The sequence below is a fragment of the Hydra vulgaris genome, chromosome 01 (assembly GCF_038396675.1).
Source record: "Hydra vulgaris chromosome 01, alternate assembly HydraT2T_AEP".
Taxonomy (NCBI): domain Eukaryota; kingdom Metazoa; phylum Cnidaria; class Hydrozoa; order Anthoathecata; family Hydridae; genus Hydra; species Hydra vulgaris.
In genome coordinates, this window is record NC_088920.1 from 19,297,771 (window position 1) to 19,315,000 (window position 17,230).

At 29.5% G+C, this 17,230-nt stretch overlaps 2 protein-coding genes across 3 annotated transcripts in view; both read right to left on the reverse strand.

The window, feature by feature from the left end:
• LOC105848224 (somatostatin receptor type 5) overlaps positions 1-16,554 on the reverse strand; it is a 33,970-nt gene extending 17,416 nt beyond the window's left edge. The window contains exons 1-3 of one of the 2 annotated variants that reach the window (XM_065787579.1): positions 16,432-16,554; positions 14,929-15,054; positions 1,242-2,100 (exon numbers count right to left, since the gene is read on the reverse strand). In XM_065787579.1, coding sequence (XP_065643651.1) covers positions 1,242-2,080 — 839 coding nt within the window. In that variant the 5' untranslated portion in view covers positions 2,081-2,100; positions 14,929-15,054; positions 16,432-16,554. The remainder of the gene's footprint in view (positions 1-1,241; positions 2,101-14,928; positions 15,055-16,431) is intronic. The other variant, XM_065787580.1, reaches the window with a different exon arrangement.
• On the reverse strand, positions 8,592-9,620 carry LOC136074183 (histone-lysine N-methyltransferase SETMAR-like). The gene has a single exon (XM_065786487.1). The coding sequence runs from the start codon at positions 9,618-9,620 to the stop codon at positions 8,592-8,594; it is 1,029 nt and encodes a 342-aa protein (XP_065642559.1).
• Positions 16,555-17,230: the final 676 nt, after the last annotated feature.

The following is a 17,230-nucleotide window of genomic DNA, read 5'->3' on the forward strand; positions in this document are numbered from 1 at the left end:
ACTTGAAGTAAAAGAGGTATACTCTGCACTTTGACAACGAAAGAATCTGAATATTACTGTTACTGTTAAAAAGATTTCTATCAATGTTACTTTTCCTTATATTGATACAAACAACTTTTTTTTTATTGTAGTCTAAGCTAAAAGCTCAAAAGAAATTGATTAGACAGATGTGATCTTAAATCTCTTAGAGTGTTGCATTGTTGATTATATCTTTGCCATATGCTGGATATTAATGCTTCCAACACTGAAGCATTTGTTGAAGCCATTACCATCCTCACAAAACTCCACAACATTCCCTTACGGTGGGTTCTCTGCAGGTGATATTTTGGAGTTAAACATCTCATATTTTATAGATGCTCTTTATGAGAAAGCAATAAGAAGACACGTGAGTTTGGAAAGAGGGCGTTAACCACTGAGGCCTTTAACAGGGAGAACTATATAAAGCTTTGGGATTAAGTTGTCTTTTAATTAAAAAAAGATGTATCAGGATTTATATTTAGTAAACTTTTTGTAATTTGTAATAAAACCAGGGAAAAGAACATTTTTAAGTTTTTTTTAACAAAAATAATCTATTCTTTAGGTTCATGGCACCTGCTGAATCTAAGAATGACTAAGAAGGTAGCCCAAGTAATGGTAAAGAAGAAGTTACTCGTTATTAGTAGGTAAAGGGAGCCTACTGAAATGTAGGTTCTCAGAGAAAAATCCTGTTCAAGGTAGTAAAGATTTCTGTTATAGAGGTGAAAAAGTGGATCAATTGAAATGTCAGTCCAAAATTATATATATTTAAAAAGTTTTAAAAGCTGATTAAATATGCTAGTGGCTTCGTTACAAAAATATTCACTTATCCAAAATTTTGTTGGACGCTACCTAAGGCAAAACCTAATGCTGGTTGCCAGAGACAACAAAAAGAACCTTTAAAAAGACTTGACAATGAAGCAGCTCAAAAATGTCAAATTTTTTAAACTGGAAAGCTACATTTTTAAGAGACGTTCTAAACCTTTTTGCCAAAAATTTTCTTTTTTTTAATTTTTTTTTCACAAATATCACTTTTACAAGAACAAATATCATTTTTTCGGTGTTTTTAGCCTATCTTAACCTTAGAGAATGGGGAAAAGCTTGTGAGATTTTATTTATTTTCTGGTACACCCTGGTAAACAATAGTAACATATACACAACAGTAAAAATTAAGTTTGCTTGACTCCGTAAAAAACTGTAAAACTGTTTCATTTAACAAAACTTACTTTGGTATTCCTCCCTTATCAGGATCAGGATCAAGCCATGAAATGGTGTAAGTTAAATGTAAAACATCTCGTGGTATAACTGACAATACAAATACAGTTGCCATAGTGACTAACATTTTCATAACGCTTTTGTTTTTATTCGTTGTTTTTGAAGAACTGCTTCGAAGAAGTATCATTCTCTCACAATTGTGAAGTTTTATATATACAGCTGTTGTTGTTGCAGAAAACACAACAATAAAAATTAATGATCTAGCTGTCACCATTGCAATCAGCGGATGAGCGAAAGAAGGTTCATTAGCAGGAACAGTGTTGCATTGACCCCTTTTATCTATTATTAAAGATTTTATATAATATGCTTCCCAGACAATCGATATAGCTACTGTAGCAAACATAGCAACGTGTATAGTTGTTCGTCGAAAACGCCTTTTTAATGGAAAGACTATTGAGCGACATCTATCAATAGCCATTATAAGTATGACACCAGTTGATATATTTGTAACTATTCGGCTAAATGGTGGTAATATTTTACACCCAAGCCATCCAAAATCCCATCGCTCATGGCAGGTTAAAGTCCAGTATAAAAAAACTAATGGGCCAAGTAATGAACCTAACCCATCAAACACAGCCAGGTAAAAAATAAGCAAATCAATAATTGGTCTTTTCTTCAGTTTAAACTTAAAAATTATAACAACTAGAGTGTTTCCAATAGATCCGATAACAATCACCAATAAATATCCTGCAACTAATAAAAAACTTGCATATGTCAAATGGCATTTATTAAATGGTGTTGAACTAGTTTTGTTTGTTGAACTTGTTATATTTGACTGTATGGTTGACATGATGTTTGTTGATTATTTGCCTTGAAATAAAAAAAAAGGTAAAGTGAAGGAATAAAATTAAATAATAAAAACACAAGAAAATTTGTTTAGGAAAGAACAAATAAAAAATGTGTAGAAAAAAACACGTTTAGAAAATCTGAAAAAAAATTTTTTCTAAACGCATTTCTTTCTTGTAAAAAAAAAAAGGTTATAGAAACGCAAATAATAAAAAATGTTCTTTGTCACAATTTAAGTTAAATGAGTTTAATTTCGTATGATGTGTATATAAATGAGTTCATGGTTGTCGCACCATTTAACTTTTCTTACCTATTGTTTTATTACCCATTCAATTTTAAAAATTATCAATATAAATACGGTAAAAAATCTTTTTAGTATAATTATTATTAAAAATTATTAGTTAAAAAAGATATAAAAGAGATATTGTGTCTCTAAAATCATTACCATGTATCTCAAAAATTGCAAATTTGTGCTTTAAATACTTTCAAACTGTAATTTTCTATATTCATCTTCTGTTAAAACCAAAAAACATAAAGAATGGTAAAAAAAATTCCAATATGTATGAACTTTTATGAGAACTAATTATTTTTTTTTGAATTTTTATATTTTTGAGTTTTTAATTCAGTTCAGTTTTTTGTTTCACTTGACAGCCCTAATTTTTTAAAACACGTGATAATGATTTTAGACCAAAAAGGTTGCATAGAACAAGGGCAGATCCATAGGGTGGGGGTGGGGGGTAAGATTGTCTCCACCCTCACATGGTTTAAAAAAACTTTTTTTTGTGATTAATAGTTGGTGTTTGCATTCCTTTGTAAAAAAAACTTGCAACGTCAACTAAAATATTAAAATATCTTGAAATAGTTTAAAAATATTAAAACACGACTATTTTACAAAGATTAGAGAGTTTAATTGTTTAACTAAATATTTAAAACCTTGATTTGTTGATTATTTTAACATCTTAGATTACAAATTCTAAATTACAATTTGCCAATTTCGCGAAACGGTCAATCACGTTTTCAAAATTTATTGGAATTTCTCTGTACGAATTGAGTAACGACTTTTCTGTTTTCTATCCTTCGTGTTCTCAGCCAGTTTTTAATTTCAGAGTTGATTAGCTAAGTTTAGCACTGGCTACACTTACACGACATAACTTAGTAATTTAAAACTCCCTTATCCTTCATTCTTATCATAGCACTGCCATAGTTTAATTACCGATGTAAGTTTAGATGCAGGTAAGTTTTTGATACTAAGACAAAGAACGACGTCATAGATATTACTGACTGCAGAAACAGTTTCAACAATATCTTTATGATTCATTTTAACAATATTTTTTTATGAACTTTTATGAGAATTAAATTTTGAGAACAGTTTAACAATATCTTTATGATTCATTTTAACAATATTTTTTGACACCAAATAATAGACTTAAAGACATTGCAGTTTTTCATGAGAAAAAGTTGTATTTATGTCGAGTAACTGAATGAGCCGATTTGTTAGAAAGAACTCATGTACAGCACATAAGAGACGGATTATAATAAAATTTCCAAACAGTTTCTGATATTCAAACAAAAATAAACTAAAAAATAATATGATTAATGGAGTTGCTGGAAAAAGTCTAAAAATTGATCCCCCACCCCCCATTTATTACATAATTTACCCGTTTCAAAACTTATTTAATGCTGAATATTTTAAAGTTGCAAAAGTTTAGTATACAATTATATAGTATTATTCATTAAGTCAAATATACTAATTAGTTGTAGCCGATTAATGTATTACCCCACATTCTAATATCCAGTGCAATATCTGTCCGCCATCTATTAGCTGTCTTTATAACTTGACTTCTTCTATCTGTCACTAATATTCTTTGTTCTTCTTAAACTCACTTACTCTTAGTCTGTAGAAGCAGGTTATGATGCTCTTTAGTGTGTTGAATATATGACATATTTAGTGTGCTGAATATATTGGTCGGAGGAGGATAAAACACAATACCAGTTATATAGTATTATTATATACTCGAAATAGCAGTTTTGATCAGCCGATTACCTTCATTTGTAGTAAAATAGATCTTTTTTTTGAACCCCATAATCTTTAATCTTCAATAATTAAAGTTGCTTAAGAGTGCCACTGTGACACCTTTCAGTAACAATAAAACATATAATTCAGTATATCAAAGTATATAAATATCAAGTTTATTCAGTAGAAGTTATATAAAATGTCATTCTATCTTCAGTAAATCAAATAGAAGTAGAACCAATCATAAAATATTAACAGTAACTTGTTTCAAAGTTTCAGTCTACTTTCCATTTGCAAACAGACTATAAGGGTAGACCGCTTGCCTCAAAATCAAGAGGTTTGAGTTCAAATCCACCTTAAGCCTATTTATAGCGGCATTGTTTAAAAGGTTCGAATTTCGATTTTTAAGGTTAAAATATAGACTTGCAAGCTTAAAAAAATAACTAAAATTAGTATGCTTCTTCTTCAACTTTAGTCTCGTTTAGTAATCTCGTTTGATGCTTTGGCGAGGTAAATTAAATCAAAATAAAAAAAATTAAATTAAATTATGGGAGCAAAAATAATCTAAAATGAGACCTTAAACCTGTAAACCCATATTATAACGGCCTTAAACCTTTATAATATGGGTTGCCGCCGTTTCATGACCAAATATAGCACTTTAAGCTTCGTTAATGCATACTAACTTTAAAAATAATTTTATAAAATAACATTCCCCAAAATACTTAAACGTTCTTAGATGTTATTTAACATTTTTAGATATTCATCGGACATTTATTTTATTATATCATTTATTATATCATCGGACACAAATTTTTTTCTATCTCATAGTAACATAATTACCCTATTTCAAAGTATGAACATAGAGTTAATTAAAATTTCAGAATGGTTTAAATTAAATAAGCTTTCTCTTAACATTGAAAAAACAAAATGGTCTCTTTTTCATCCATACTACAAAAAACATCTTCTACCAAGTGAATTGCCTGTTCTTTGTATAGATGACATTCAAATTAAAAGAGTAACGGGTACAAATTTTTTAGGGGTTTTTATTGATGAAAATCTGACATGGAAAAAACACATTGAAAACTTATCCTCTAAAATTTCCAAAAGTATAGGAATACTATTTAAAATAAGAAGCATGCTAAATAAACATACTTTAATTCAGCTTTACCACTCTTTTATTCATTGCCATCTAAACTATGCTAATGCGGCTTGGGGTAGTGTAAGTAAAACTAAATTAGAACCACTTTATCGCCAACAGAAACATGTTGCACGACTTATTAATTTTAAACATCGATTTTATCATGCTAAGCCTCTTTTAAACAAAATGAATATTCTTAATATATATCAACTTAATATTTTTAATGTATTGTGTTTTATGTTTAAATGTAAGTCTCGCACATCTCCAATTTCTTTTCACAATTTATATTCTTTAAAAGTTAAAAATAAATACAATTTGCGTAATGAAAATTTTATTCTTCAACCACTTTTTAAAACTAATTTTGGTAAATTTTGTATTTCATTTAGAGGAGCATTTTTATGGAACAAAATAGTGTTAAAACTTTTTGATTTCTCTCATGAATGGAACTTTTTCTTATTTAAAAGAAAATTGAAAGAAATTCTTTTCTCAGTTGAAAACATTCTGATATATTTTTAAGTTTGTTTTGTTTTTTATTAATACTCTTAGGAAATATTTTATCGTAATTTATATATACGAAATCTTTTATCTTAACTTAATATATATATATATATATATATATATATATATATATATATATATATATATATATATATATATATATTTGTATGTGTATATATATATATATTGATGTGTAAGTATATTTATTTACATGTTTGTATGTTTAAATATGTATAAATAATTATATTTGTATTTATGTGTGAATATTTGTCTATGAATTATTAAAGGATTATTTATTAATTAAAATCTGTTTAGGCGGTTCTCGATGACAAGATCTTATGATCTTCTGCGAGTATCCGCGTTCTTTGTTGTAACGTTAACAAAATTGTAATTCTGACTATACGTATTTTATTCATTCTTATATTGTAAAACTTATTTTGAATAAATAAAAAAAAAAAAAAAAAAAAAAAAAAAAAAAAAAAAAAAAAAAAAAAATTAAATTTAAAAATTAGTGAAAGTAAGCAAAAATATTATTTTATTTCTAAATTATTTATTTAATTACTTATTTCTAAATACTTCTTATTTAGCTAACGCTTAGTTTATCTTTCATGTTAAAACTATTTCAAAGTGCATTAGCGTTTAATTAGCATTTTTTGGTAATATAATATATATGTATATGGAATTTATTTAGATATTGGTATAATTTGTAATAACATATTAACATTGTACAGTTTAAGTAAAAAAAAAAGTAAACAAAAAATCCATTTGAAAACATAGAAATATTTGTTAGAAAAATGATGAAATATAGAAAATTTTATTTAGGAAAAAAAAAAGGAACATCGCAAAAATATAATCAAAAAATATATATCGGCCACATTAACAATTAAAAACACTTGCAAGGATTTGTCAAAATATAACTTATTTATTATTTGGCTGTAAAACAACTTCGTATTTACTCGTTAAAAATTCAATATAAAAATAAACCTGGTCGTCTGGGTGTCTTGTGTAATATTAATAACAATATGATTTGAAAATATAATAATAACATTAGAATCATTCTATTTTAAACGAGGCTAAATGGTGTTTGTACTAAAGCAAATTTAGAGAAGTTTATTTTTTAATCAAAAAGTAAGGTTTTTATGCTACGAATTAAAAACTAAATGTAGTTTATGTGAAAAACTAAATAAAAAAGGCAAGTTTTAACGAATTTTGAAGAGAAAAACATTCGAAGTGAAGGAGGGGGGGGGGGGATTGCACAATAAAATATTTCTAAAAAAAGTCCTCTATATCTAGAACTTTCTTTTTTTTAAAATAAAGTGAGGGGCACGTCCTCCCGGCCCCCCGGTGTCTTCGCCCGTGAAAAATATCTTTGTAGATATTAGTTTTTTTCTTTAAATGAAATATTAAAAAAAGAATTTAACCAAATAAAAATTTTTAAACTTTTGAACTTGTTCAATTTTAAAGATATCTCCTTCTTGAAATGGTCTGAAATAAAGATATGGTCTCAAATAAAGATGCACCATTTAAATCGTTTAAAAAATAATAATAATACCCAATAGGTATTAACATTAACTGATATAAATGTTGTATAATTAAGTTTAGATAAAAATAGAGCGACAATATTTAGAACAGCCTTAAAACAGTGGTTAAAGCGTTCATATTCCAATGATTAATTATAGGTGCTATTGATATATCCTCAAAAGAGCACCAGAATCAGCTGAGCATTATTTGAGATTCTGCCAATATTTAATCTTCAATCGTTTTCAGTTATTAGTTCTTGGATCTGAATTATATCTTTTTTTCTTTTGAAAAATTTTTTATTTAGTAATTTATTCTTAAGTTTCAACAAAAACAAAGTATAAAGTTTTAGTTATATAACACTAAGTTTTTATTTATTTATTTTTATTTATAACACTAAGTTTTTATTTATTTATTTTTATTTATAACACTAAGTTTTTTATTTATTTATTTTTATTTATAACACTAAGTTTTTATTTATTTATTTTTATTTATAACACTAAGTTTTTATTTATTTATTTTTATTTATAACACTAAGTTTTTATTTATTTCACTATACTCTCTCAATCAATCATTTAACGCATTATTCTCGCTTAAAATAGCTATAAAGTTTACAAATAATAACAGTTTACTAAACAGTACTTGTGCGTGAAAAACGATTTAAATTTGAAAAAAACTGCTTTAAAAAAAAAATTTTAAAGCAGTTTTTTAAATTTAAATCGTAATTTCCTGATCAAACGTAACAGTAATGTTTTAGTGATTTAGTAAAAGTTGAAGACAAGCTAATGAAAGTTTACTTTAGTTTTTTGACACACACGATGATGTTATAAGTTATAAAACATTTTTCTTATATGTAATATCCTAATCTAGCAGGTTTGAAAAAGCCATTTTAGCAGGATAGTCAAGCAATTTTAACGCTTAAGACATTATCATATGACATTTAAAATGTTTTTGTTTTTTTCATTTTTATTTTATTTTAGGTGTCCTTCTTTCTTACAGATGTTATAAAACTAGCCCAGAGGTGGCGTTGAACCACAGATCTCACCACAGAACCTTCTGAGGCAAGCGCTCTAACCACTGCGCAATGGCCACTGAATAAATTGTTAACCCTTAAAAACACTATTACGAACTCAATACGAAATAAATTGTTTTTAAATTTTACAATACATATTATTGATTAAAAAAATAATTTAATTTCATGAAATTGTTGTTTTATTGTAAATTGATTAACTTTGAGCGTTTAACTGAAAATAATGCATAAAATAATTACTTATCAGGTAACCAAAAAAGTTCGTGCGGTTTTTCCGTATATAATAAAAACACACAAAACGACAAAAGTAAGTACATTTATTCATCAAAATAGTCACCATTAGCATCTAAAACCTTTTCCCAACGTAAAACAAGCTTATTTATTCCACTTCTAAAAAATTCTCGGTCCTTTGAGTCTATAAAAGCTTTCAACTCCATTTCAACCGCGTCCTGGTCTCGGAACTGCTGTCCTTTTAAATGATTTCCCAGGGAAAGGAAAAAATGGAAATCAGTAGGGGAGAGGTCTGGCGAGTATGGTGGATGAGGCAAACTCTCCCAACCAAGGCTTTGGAGCTTGTCCTGAGTCACGCGAGCGGTGTGCGGTCTCGCGTTGTCGTGGAGAAGCAGAACTCCTCTCCTGTGCACCAGTGCAGGCTGCTTTACAAGCAACAGGTCGTGAACTCGTTGCAGCTGTGCTGAGTAGACCAGTCCAGTAATGGTTTGGCCTGTTGGGAGCAGCTCGTAATGCACAACACCAGCTGTAGTCCACCAAATGCAGAGCAAAACCTTCCGCTTGTGGAGATTGGGCTTGGGTGTCTTTGGGATGGGGTCATCGGGGGACAACCAATGGTAGCAACGCTTGGTATTGTTGTACACAATCCATTTTTCTTCGCATGTCAATAAACGATCAAGAAAAGGCTCAACATTGTGGCGTGATAAGAGTGATGTGCAGATCGTAAGCCGTTGCTTCTTGTTGTCGATCGACAATTTGTGCGGAACCCACCGACTCAGCTTCCACGCTTTCCCAATCGCATGCAGATGCAGGCGGATGGTTTCAACACTCACAGCAAACCTCACTGCAAGTTCTTGGCAAGTTTGGCTGGAGTCAGACTCGACAGCGTCCTTCAGTTCATCCTCATCAACCAACAATGGGGGTCCAGAACGCGGCAGGTCTTCGATGGACTCATCTCCCGAAGAGAATCGCTGAAACCACTTCTGTGCTGTGCGTTCACTTACTGTACCTTCTCCAAATGCTGTGCAGATGTTTTTGGCCGCTTGTGTTGCATTCCTTCTAAGTTTGAACTCGTAAAGTAAGCAAGATCGAATAATCGTTGGTTGGGTTGCCATCCTTTCTTTACACAAAACCTTTCCTGTAAGCTCGTTACAAGCCTACACTATATATGCAGCAACTGCGCGTGACACACGCGTTCTATTACGCAACAAAGCTACTTGCCTTGTGCGATGTGGGTGTTGTAAAAAATGCTAAAAACAATTCAATTACAAAAACCGCACGAACTTTTTTGGTTACCTAATAGTTTAATTAATTTAATATAGTTAACAAGTTTATTTAACTGTATTATTGAAGAAATTTATTTAGCTGTATTGTTGAAGAAATTTATTTAGCTGCATTATTGCAGAAATTTATTTAGCTGTATTATGGAAGAAACTTATTTAGCTGTATTATTGAAGAAATTTATTTAGCTGCATTATTGCAGAAATTTTTTAGCTGTATTATGGAAGAAATTTATTTAGCTGTATTATTGTTGAAATTTATTTAGCTGTTTAAAGGATTTTTTTAATTTTATTTATCTGATTTACTTCCCAGGAAAAATAATTCTATAGAATTTCTATAAACTTTTAAAATATATGGCCTAAAAAATTCTATAGAATTCTATATAATCTTTGTTAATTTCTAAAGAAATTTCTATAGAACTTTATTTTCTACTTTTTTTCTATATAAAAAAAAGTTTTATAGCAATTTTTTATAAAAATTAATAAAAATTAATAAAAATTAATAAAAATTCATAAAAATATATAAAAATTCTATGAACTTCTATAGGTCACATGATTAAAAAGTTTATAGTAATTCGATCGAACGTTTTTTCCTAGGTTTTTACTCCGTACTTATAAACATTCCTGTAAAAGAAACATACTTAAACAACAGATTCTATCTCTTGACCAGCCTCGCACCCCTTCTTCATGTATTAGGCTGGCGCAGATGTATTTACAATACATTGTTTCCAGTTTAGGATGTCGAATGCTGGATCTTCTTGACTCAATGCATGGGTTTTGCTTGTGTCTCTGTTTTTATGACTAGACAACTCATTCTATTATCTCCTAATGAGGGTACAGCTCTAAAAACTCAGTTTTATGGTTCTGAAGCCGGCTGGTAGTCAGGTTTACTAAACTCTGTGGTAGCTCTCAGAGAGGCTGATTCCATCAAGAGCTAAAAAATATCAAAGTATTAACAGTGCCATGTTGCGCATGGATGGTGTCCCTGTTTGTACTTTTGGTGTGCATTGCGGAGACCACATTTGTAGCCCTTTGTCACGGCTTAGGGTTTATTAGTAGTAATGAGGCAATTGATTGGGCTATTAAACGGTGTTTTGAGTATAATCTATGCTTTGAGTCAAGTTTTTCTATCTAATTTTAAAATGAATAAAGTACCAAAAACTACAATAACACAAAAAACCATCATCATCACCAAGTTCTCTAAACCTATCATTCACTAATATTCGTGGTCTTCGAAATAACTTTTCTTCTGTTGAGTCTTATCTCTTGCAAAGTTCACCAGACCTACTTGCTCTTTGTGAGACTAATTTGAGTTCAGCTGTCTCATCTTGTGATCTTAGTGTTGATGGTTATCTTTCTTTAATTCGTAAAGACTCCAATAGTCACATGCTTGGCCTGGGCATTTACATTCGTAAGAATTCACCCATTTGTCGTAAAACTAGGTTTGAATCCACATACTATTCTTTCATGTGCTTTCGTTTAGCACCACTTCACTCTATTGCCTTTCTCTTTGTTCTATATCGCTTTCCTTCATCTCAAGACTGCACACTTTTTGACGTTATTTCTGATCATATTGACCAAGCCCTCTCTCTTTATCCATCAGCTAATATAGTTGTTGTCGGTGACTTTAATGCTCACCACTCTGAATGGCTTGGCTCTAGTGTCAGTGATTCTGCTGGCATTAAAGCCCACAACTTTTACCTTTCTCAATCCCTAACTCAAATAGTCAACTTTCCAAATCGCTTTCCTGACAACCACAATCATTTACCTTCTCTACTCGACTTATGTCTTGTTTCTGATCCTAGTCAGTGCTCAGTTTCTCCACATTCATTTAGGTGCTTCTGATCACAGTTTGATCTCTCTAAAACTAATATCTCATTCTTCTTCATCACCTGAATCCCCCTATTATCGAACCTCTTACAACTACAGTAAAGCTGACTGGGATTCTTTCCGTGATTTTCTTTGTAATGGCCCTTGGGTAGAATTCTTTTGTCTTCCTATCAACAAATGTGCTTCTTACATAAATTCGTGAATTCAGGCTGGCATGAAATCTTTTGTTCTCTCTCGACGATTTCAGGTCAAGCCCTACTCTCCTCCATGGTTTTCCTCACACTGTGCTGCTGCGATTGCCAATCGAAACCGTTACTTCCTTATTTATCAGCAAAACAATTCTCCAGAAAACAGACGTCTGTTTATTACTGCTAGAAACCAATGTAAAAAGGTTCTGTCTAACGCCAAAACCCGCTAATCAGGTTATGAAATCTCGTATCTCATCTCAAAAATTAGGCTCTCGTGACTTCTGAAGAATCTTTAATAATATCAATAATAAGGGCAAATCCTTAATTCCACCTCTCTTGTATGGTTCAGACTCACCTAAAGACAAAGCTGTCACCTCACCTAAAGACAAAGCTGAATTGTTTGCTAAAAACTTTTCATCAATATCATCTCTTGATTCCACTAGTTGTGTTCTACCTGATATTGCCGACAAATAGGTTGATCCATTGCTTGACATTCGCATCACTCCAGCTTCTGTATCTAAAGTGATTTTTTGCCTAGACTCTTCTACAGCTCGGACAACATACCTGTTATTGTCTTGCAGAAGTGTTCTCCGGAGCTGTCGTCTATACTCTCAAAACTATTCAACAAGTGCTTATCTGAGTCTTGTTTTCCAGCCTGCTGGAAAGCGGCATCTGTTATCCCTATCTTCAAAAATTCTGGAGAGCGATCTGTTTCGTCTAACTACCGTCCCATAAGTCTTCTTCCTATCATAAGCAAGGTTTTTGAATCTCCAATTAACAAACACTTAATTTCTCATCTTGTATCTAATAACTTACTTTTTGACCATCAATATGGATATCGATCTTCTCGTTCTACAGCTGATTTGCTAACAGTAATAACTGATAGGTTTTATCGTGCATTAGATAAAGGTAGAGAGGTTAAGGCTCTTGACATTTCAAAAGGTTTTGATAAAGTTTTGCATGCTGGTCTCCTCCATAAGCTTTCTTTTTATGGTGTATCTGGCAACACCTTAAAGATTATTGAATCCTTCATTTCCAATCGTAATATAAAAGTTGTCCTCGATGGACAGCACTCTTCTTCTTATTCTGTAACTTCAGGGGTTCCTCAAGGTTCTATCCTTGGCCCAATACTCTTTTAATTTACATTAACAATCTTCCAGATCTTCTTACATCTAAGGTGGCATTGTTTGCTGATGATACTACCATTTATTTTTGTCATGATAAGAAACCAACACCCTCTGATTGCTTGGAGGGGGCATTTGAGCTTGAAAAGGATATCACTTCTGCTACAGCATGGGGCTCACAGTGGCTTGTGAACTTTAATTCAGATAAAACTCAATTTTTTTCAGCCAATCGTTATCGCAATAATTTAGATCTTCCTATATTTATGAACGGTGATGTTCTCGATGAGTCACCTACTCTTCATCTTCTAGGATTAACTCTTACTTCCAATCTTAGTTGCAAAACTAGCATCTGCTAAGGTTGCATCTCTTTATCGAGCTCGTCACTTTCTTACTTTGGATTCTATTCTCTATCTCTATAAATCTCAAATCCGGCCTTGTATGGAATGCTGTTGCCATATCTGAGGCGGTTCTTCTAACGATGCCCTTTCTCTTTTAGACAAGGTGCAAAAATGCATTGTAAACATAGTTGGACCTGCTCTTGCAGCCAACCTCCAACCATTATCACATCGTCGTAGTGTTGCTTCTCTTTCTCTTTTCTACAAATACTATAATGGGCACTGCTCTAAAGAGCTAGCGTTTCTTGTGCCATCAACTAAAATTCATTTTCGTGTTACTAGTCATTCGATTCAGTCTCATCTTTTTTCTGTGACTGTTCATAGGTGTTTCAAAAACGCTTGTTCGTCTAGTTTTTTTCCTCGAACATCAGTTCTTTGGAATTCGCTTCCTTCATCTTGCTTTCCTGATTTATATAATTTGCAATCCTTTAAGTCGTCCGTCAATCGTTATCTTGCTCTACAATCTTCATCTTTTTTCTTACAGTAACTTCCAACTTTGATTAGTGGCTACTTGCAGCCTTGTTTGAAGCGAAGATGTTTAGAAAAAAAAAAAAAAAATTCCTTTAAAACACATCCTAAATTTTACAGGTATGTTTCCTTTAAGGTGGTCTACCGACTACTAAAGAAAGTAGTCTACCGACTACTAAAAAAGTTAGAAAAATCGAATTTTTAAAAATTTTTGGCCTATAATATCGGAAAATTGATTTTAAATAAGGTGTATTGAAAAATATAACGATGGTTTAAAATAAAGAAATTTTCCATAAATTTTCATTTTTATCTCAGAACATTTATCTACATAAAAGGAATAAAATTGCAAAAAATTAGTACTTAACACATTTTACTTTCTGAGATACCTTTGCAAAAAATTTTTTCAAAGCACGTTTTTTCAAAGCAGAATGAAGTGTCCAGAGCAGTGTTTCATCAATAAAGACTCATCAGTAAAATAAAAGACTCATTAAAGTAAAAATAAAAAACAATAAAGACTCATCAGTATCATCAATAAAAGCCAATAAAGACATCATCAGTTTTTCTGTGAATGAAAATGAGGAATTTTTTTGTTAAGTGAATTTCTTCTAATTTATAATTGCTCTGTTCATTTAAGAAGATTGAGCACTCTACTTTGTATAATACATTTTAAAATTGTTTAAATATATATATATACATATATATATATATATATATATATATATATATATATATATATATATATATATATATATATATATATATATATATATATATATATATGTATATATATATATATATATATATATATATATATTTATATATATGTATATATATTTAATTGTTTAAAATTTTAAACAATTTTATATATATATATATAAATATATATATATATAAATATATATATATATAAATATATATATATTTATAAAAATATAAATATATATATATATATATATATATATATATATATATATATATATATATCGTATACTGCTGGTTTAGGTGAGCAGTGTGACATTATGCTGAAATAGCCTGCTGCCGGGGGCTTCAGTACATACATATATACACTCATATATAACAGAAAATGAGAATTTAATCTAATAATAAAAAGAAAAATTAAACGAATAAAATTTTTTACCAGTCATCACCTAATGATTTGTAGAACTTTAGATTGACTATATGTTAAGGTAATTTTAATTATTTTTAGATATTTTGAAGTTGATATCATCTATCATTTGTTGTTCGTGATGCGAATAATCTGTAACTACATATATTATATGTATAGTTTAAGTTTATTGTCAAATTATTCAAAAACAAATAAATAAAAATATTCGAATACACAAGCATAAATAAACTGTTATAAAAAAAAAGTCTCTGAAAAAAGTAATATAAAAAAATATATAATAATTGGCAGAATATGAACTTACTTCTCGAGGTATCCCATAAAACATTCTATAGCAGAATTTCAGTGAACTTATATAGGCGTTTTGAGCGGACCACTATAGTTTTGCTCATCGGTTACTTAGTGGACTATTAGTCACAGCCAACAAAAGTGGCTAGCCGATTACTAGCCACTATTATTATATCGGAAAGTTATCGGCTTGCCATTTACAGCGGCTGCCACTTATAGTCCACTAAGATGACCAAAACTCTATTGAACCGCTAAAATATATATCGGTCCCATATATAGGTCCTATATAGGTCCCCATATATAGATCCTCTATATAGGTCCATTACAAATCCACTAAAATAATGTTTGCTGGGATAGGCTGAATGATACAAAAATCTTATTTAGTTATTAGATGCCAATTCTGACATAAATAAGTATAAATGAATATAAATAAAAATGTAAAATATATATATTCAAATACGATACTAATGTTCGCAGTGTAAAATAAATCATCAAATGTAATCCTTTTTTTACATATTGTTATAATTTCATAGGAATACTTGTTTATCTGTTTAATATCAAAAAAACACCATTTGTTATAAAAAAAAGATGTGATTTAATAAAAAATGGGCGTGAACCAAAAAAGGTGAGGACGTGTAGCCCGTTTTTATTTTTTTTAAATCATATCTTTTTTAAATTAAAAGGTTTAACATATATTAAAAAATGTTTCATTTAATTAAAATATAAAAAGGTGAGTTTGATATCCTCCGTTTTTTTAAAAACTCGAATGTCGTTTATATTAAATAGATAAAAAAAAAAAAACTATTGAATGCTAAAATGGTCTCTTTTCGTTTAAAATTTTTTTATGGGAAGACCAAAACCATCTTATCGCTTATAAAATAAAGGTCTATCATGTGATATAATAATGTCATTTATATTTATAGTTATTTATTTACTTTTTAATGTTTTAATTTTATCAAAACAACGAAATACATTATTTTAAGCCACTAGTTTTATTGAATTAATTGGTCAAAACAACAAATCAGCAGATTGTAAAAAAAAATTGACGGTTACTTGATTTCTATTGGTTGATAAAATAAGTTAAATGTTTTAAAACTGTAAAAATTACTCACACCCGAGATGAATAGACAAAAAATATAAATTAGAAATATTTCAGGATGTCTACGACACCTTTTATACAAAAATATTTTCTATCTTGTTAAAGTTTATTTTACTGTTAATAACTGTTACCTTTTCAAATTAGGTACCTTCCGCCTTCTTCTTCATACATATCTTAGAGATCTTTCAGATTAAATAATGTTTTTTAAAAGTTAAAACAAACAGTTTGAATATTTAACGACGTTTTAATTCAAGAAATAGAAGAAAAATAAAATGTTTTATTTCTGAATAGCTTTTTTTGAATTGTTTTATTGACATTTTAAAACCTTTTCTAAATATATTAGTGAAGATATAAAACATTATTTAGAATATAAAAATATTTCTAAAAATATGAATTAGAAAAACGTTTTAAACAAAATAAATTTAGGACTCTGCCAAGCATTTGAGTTTAAAAATCTTAAACACATAGTAAGCCTTAAATTAGGTTTTATAATGTATATCCAAAAAAAATTGAGGATATATATATATTTTTTTTAAAAGGTTGTACAACGAAACATTAAACGAAAGCTTAAAAAATGTTTCGAAAAACCTTATGTAGTTATTTCTTAATAGAAATTTGTTAATATATGCCCAGTTGCGCGCAAATTTTTGACATCAAGAAACCTTTAATAAGCGAATAGTTACTGTAATAAAAAATGATTTATTCAGTTAATGAGTATTATGGTTTTAAAATGGTCAGTTTTGAAAATGTTTTTGTTTTTTTTATTAATGTTAAGCATTTTTGTAAATATCTGCCAGTGGATCTTGATTAAAAGACAACAATCAGCGAATTTTTTGATTACTTAAAAGCAAAAAAAAAAAAAAAATTCTTTGCGAACAAAAATAAACTTAATAAAGACACTTTTGTTTCTCAAAAGTTATAAAGCTTTAT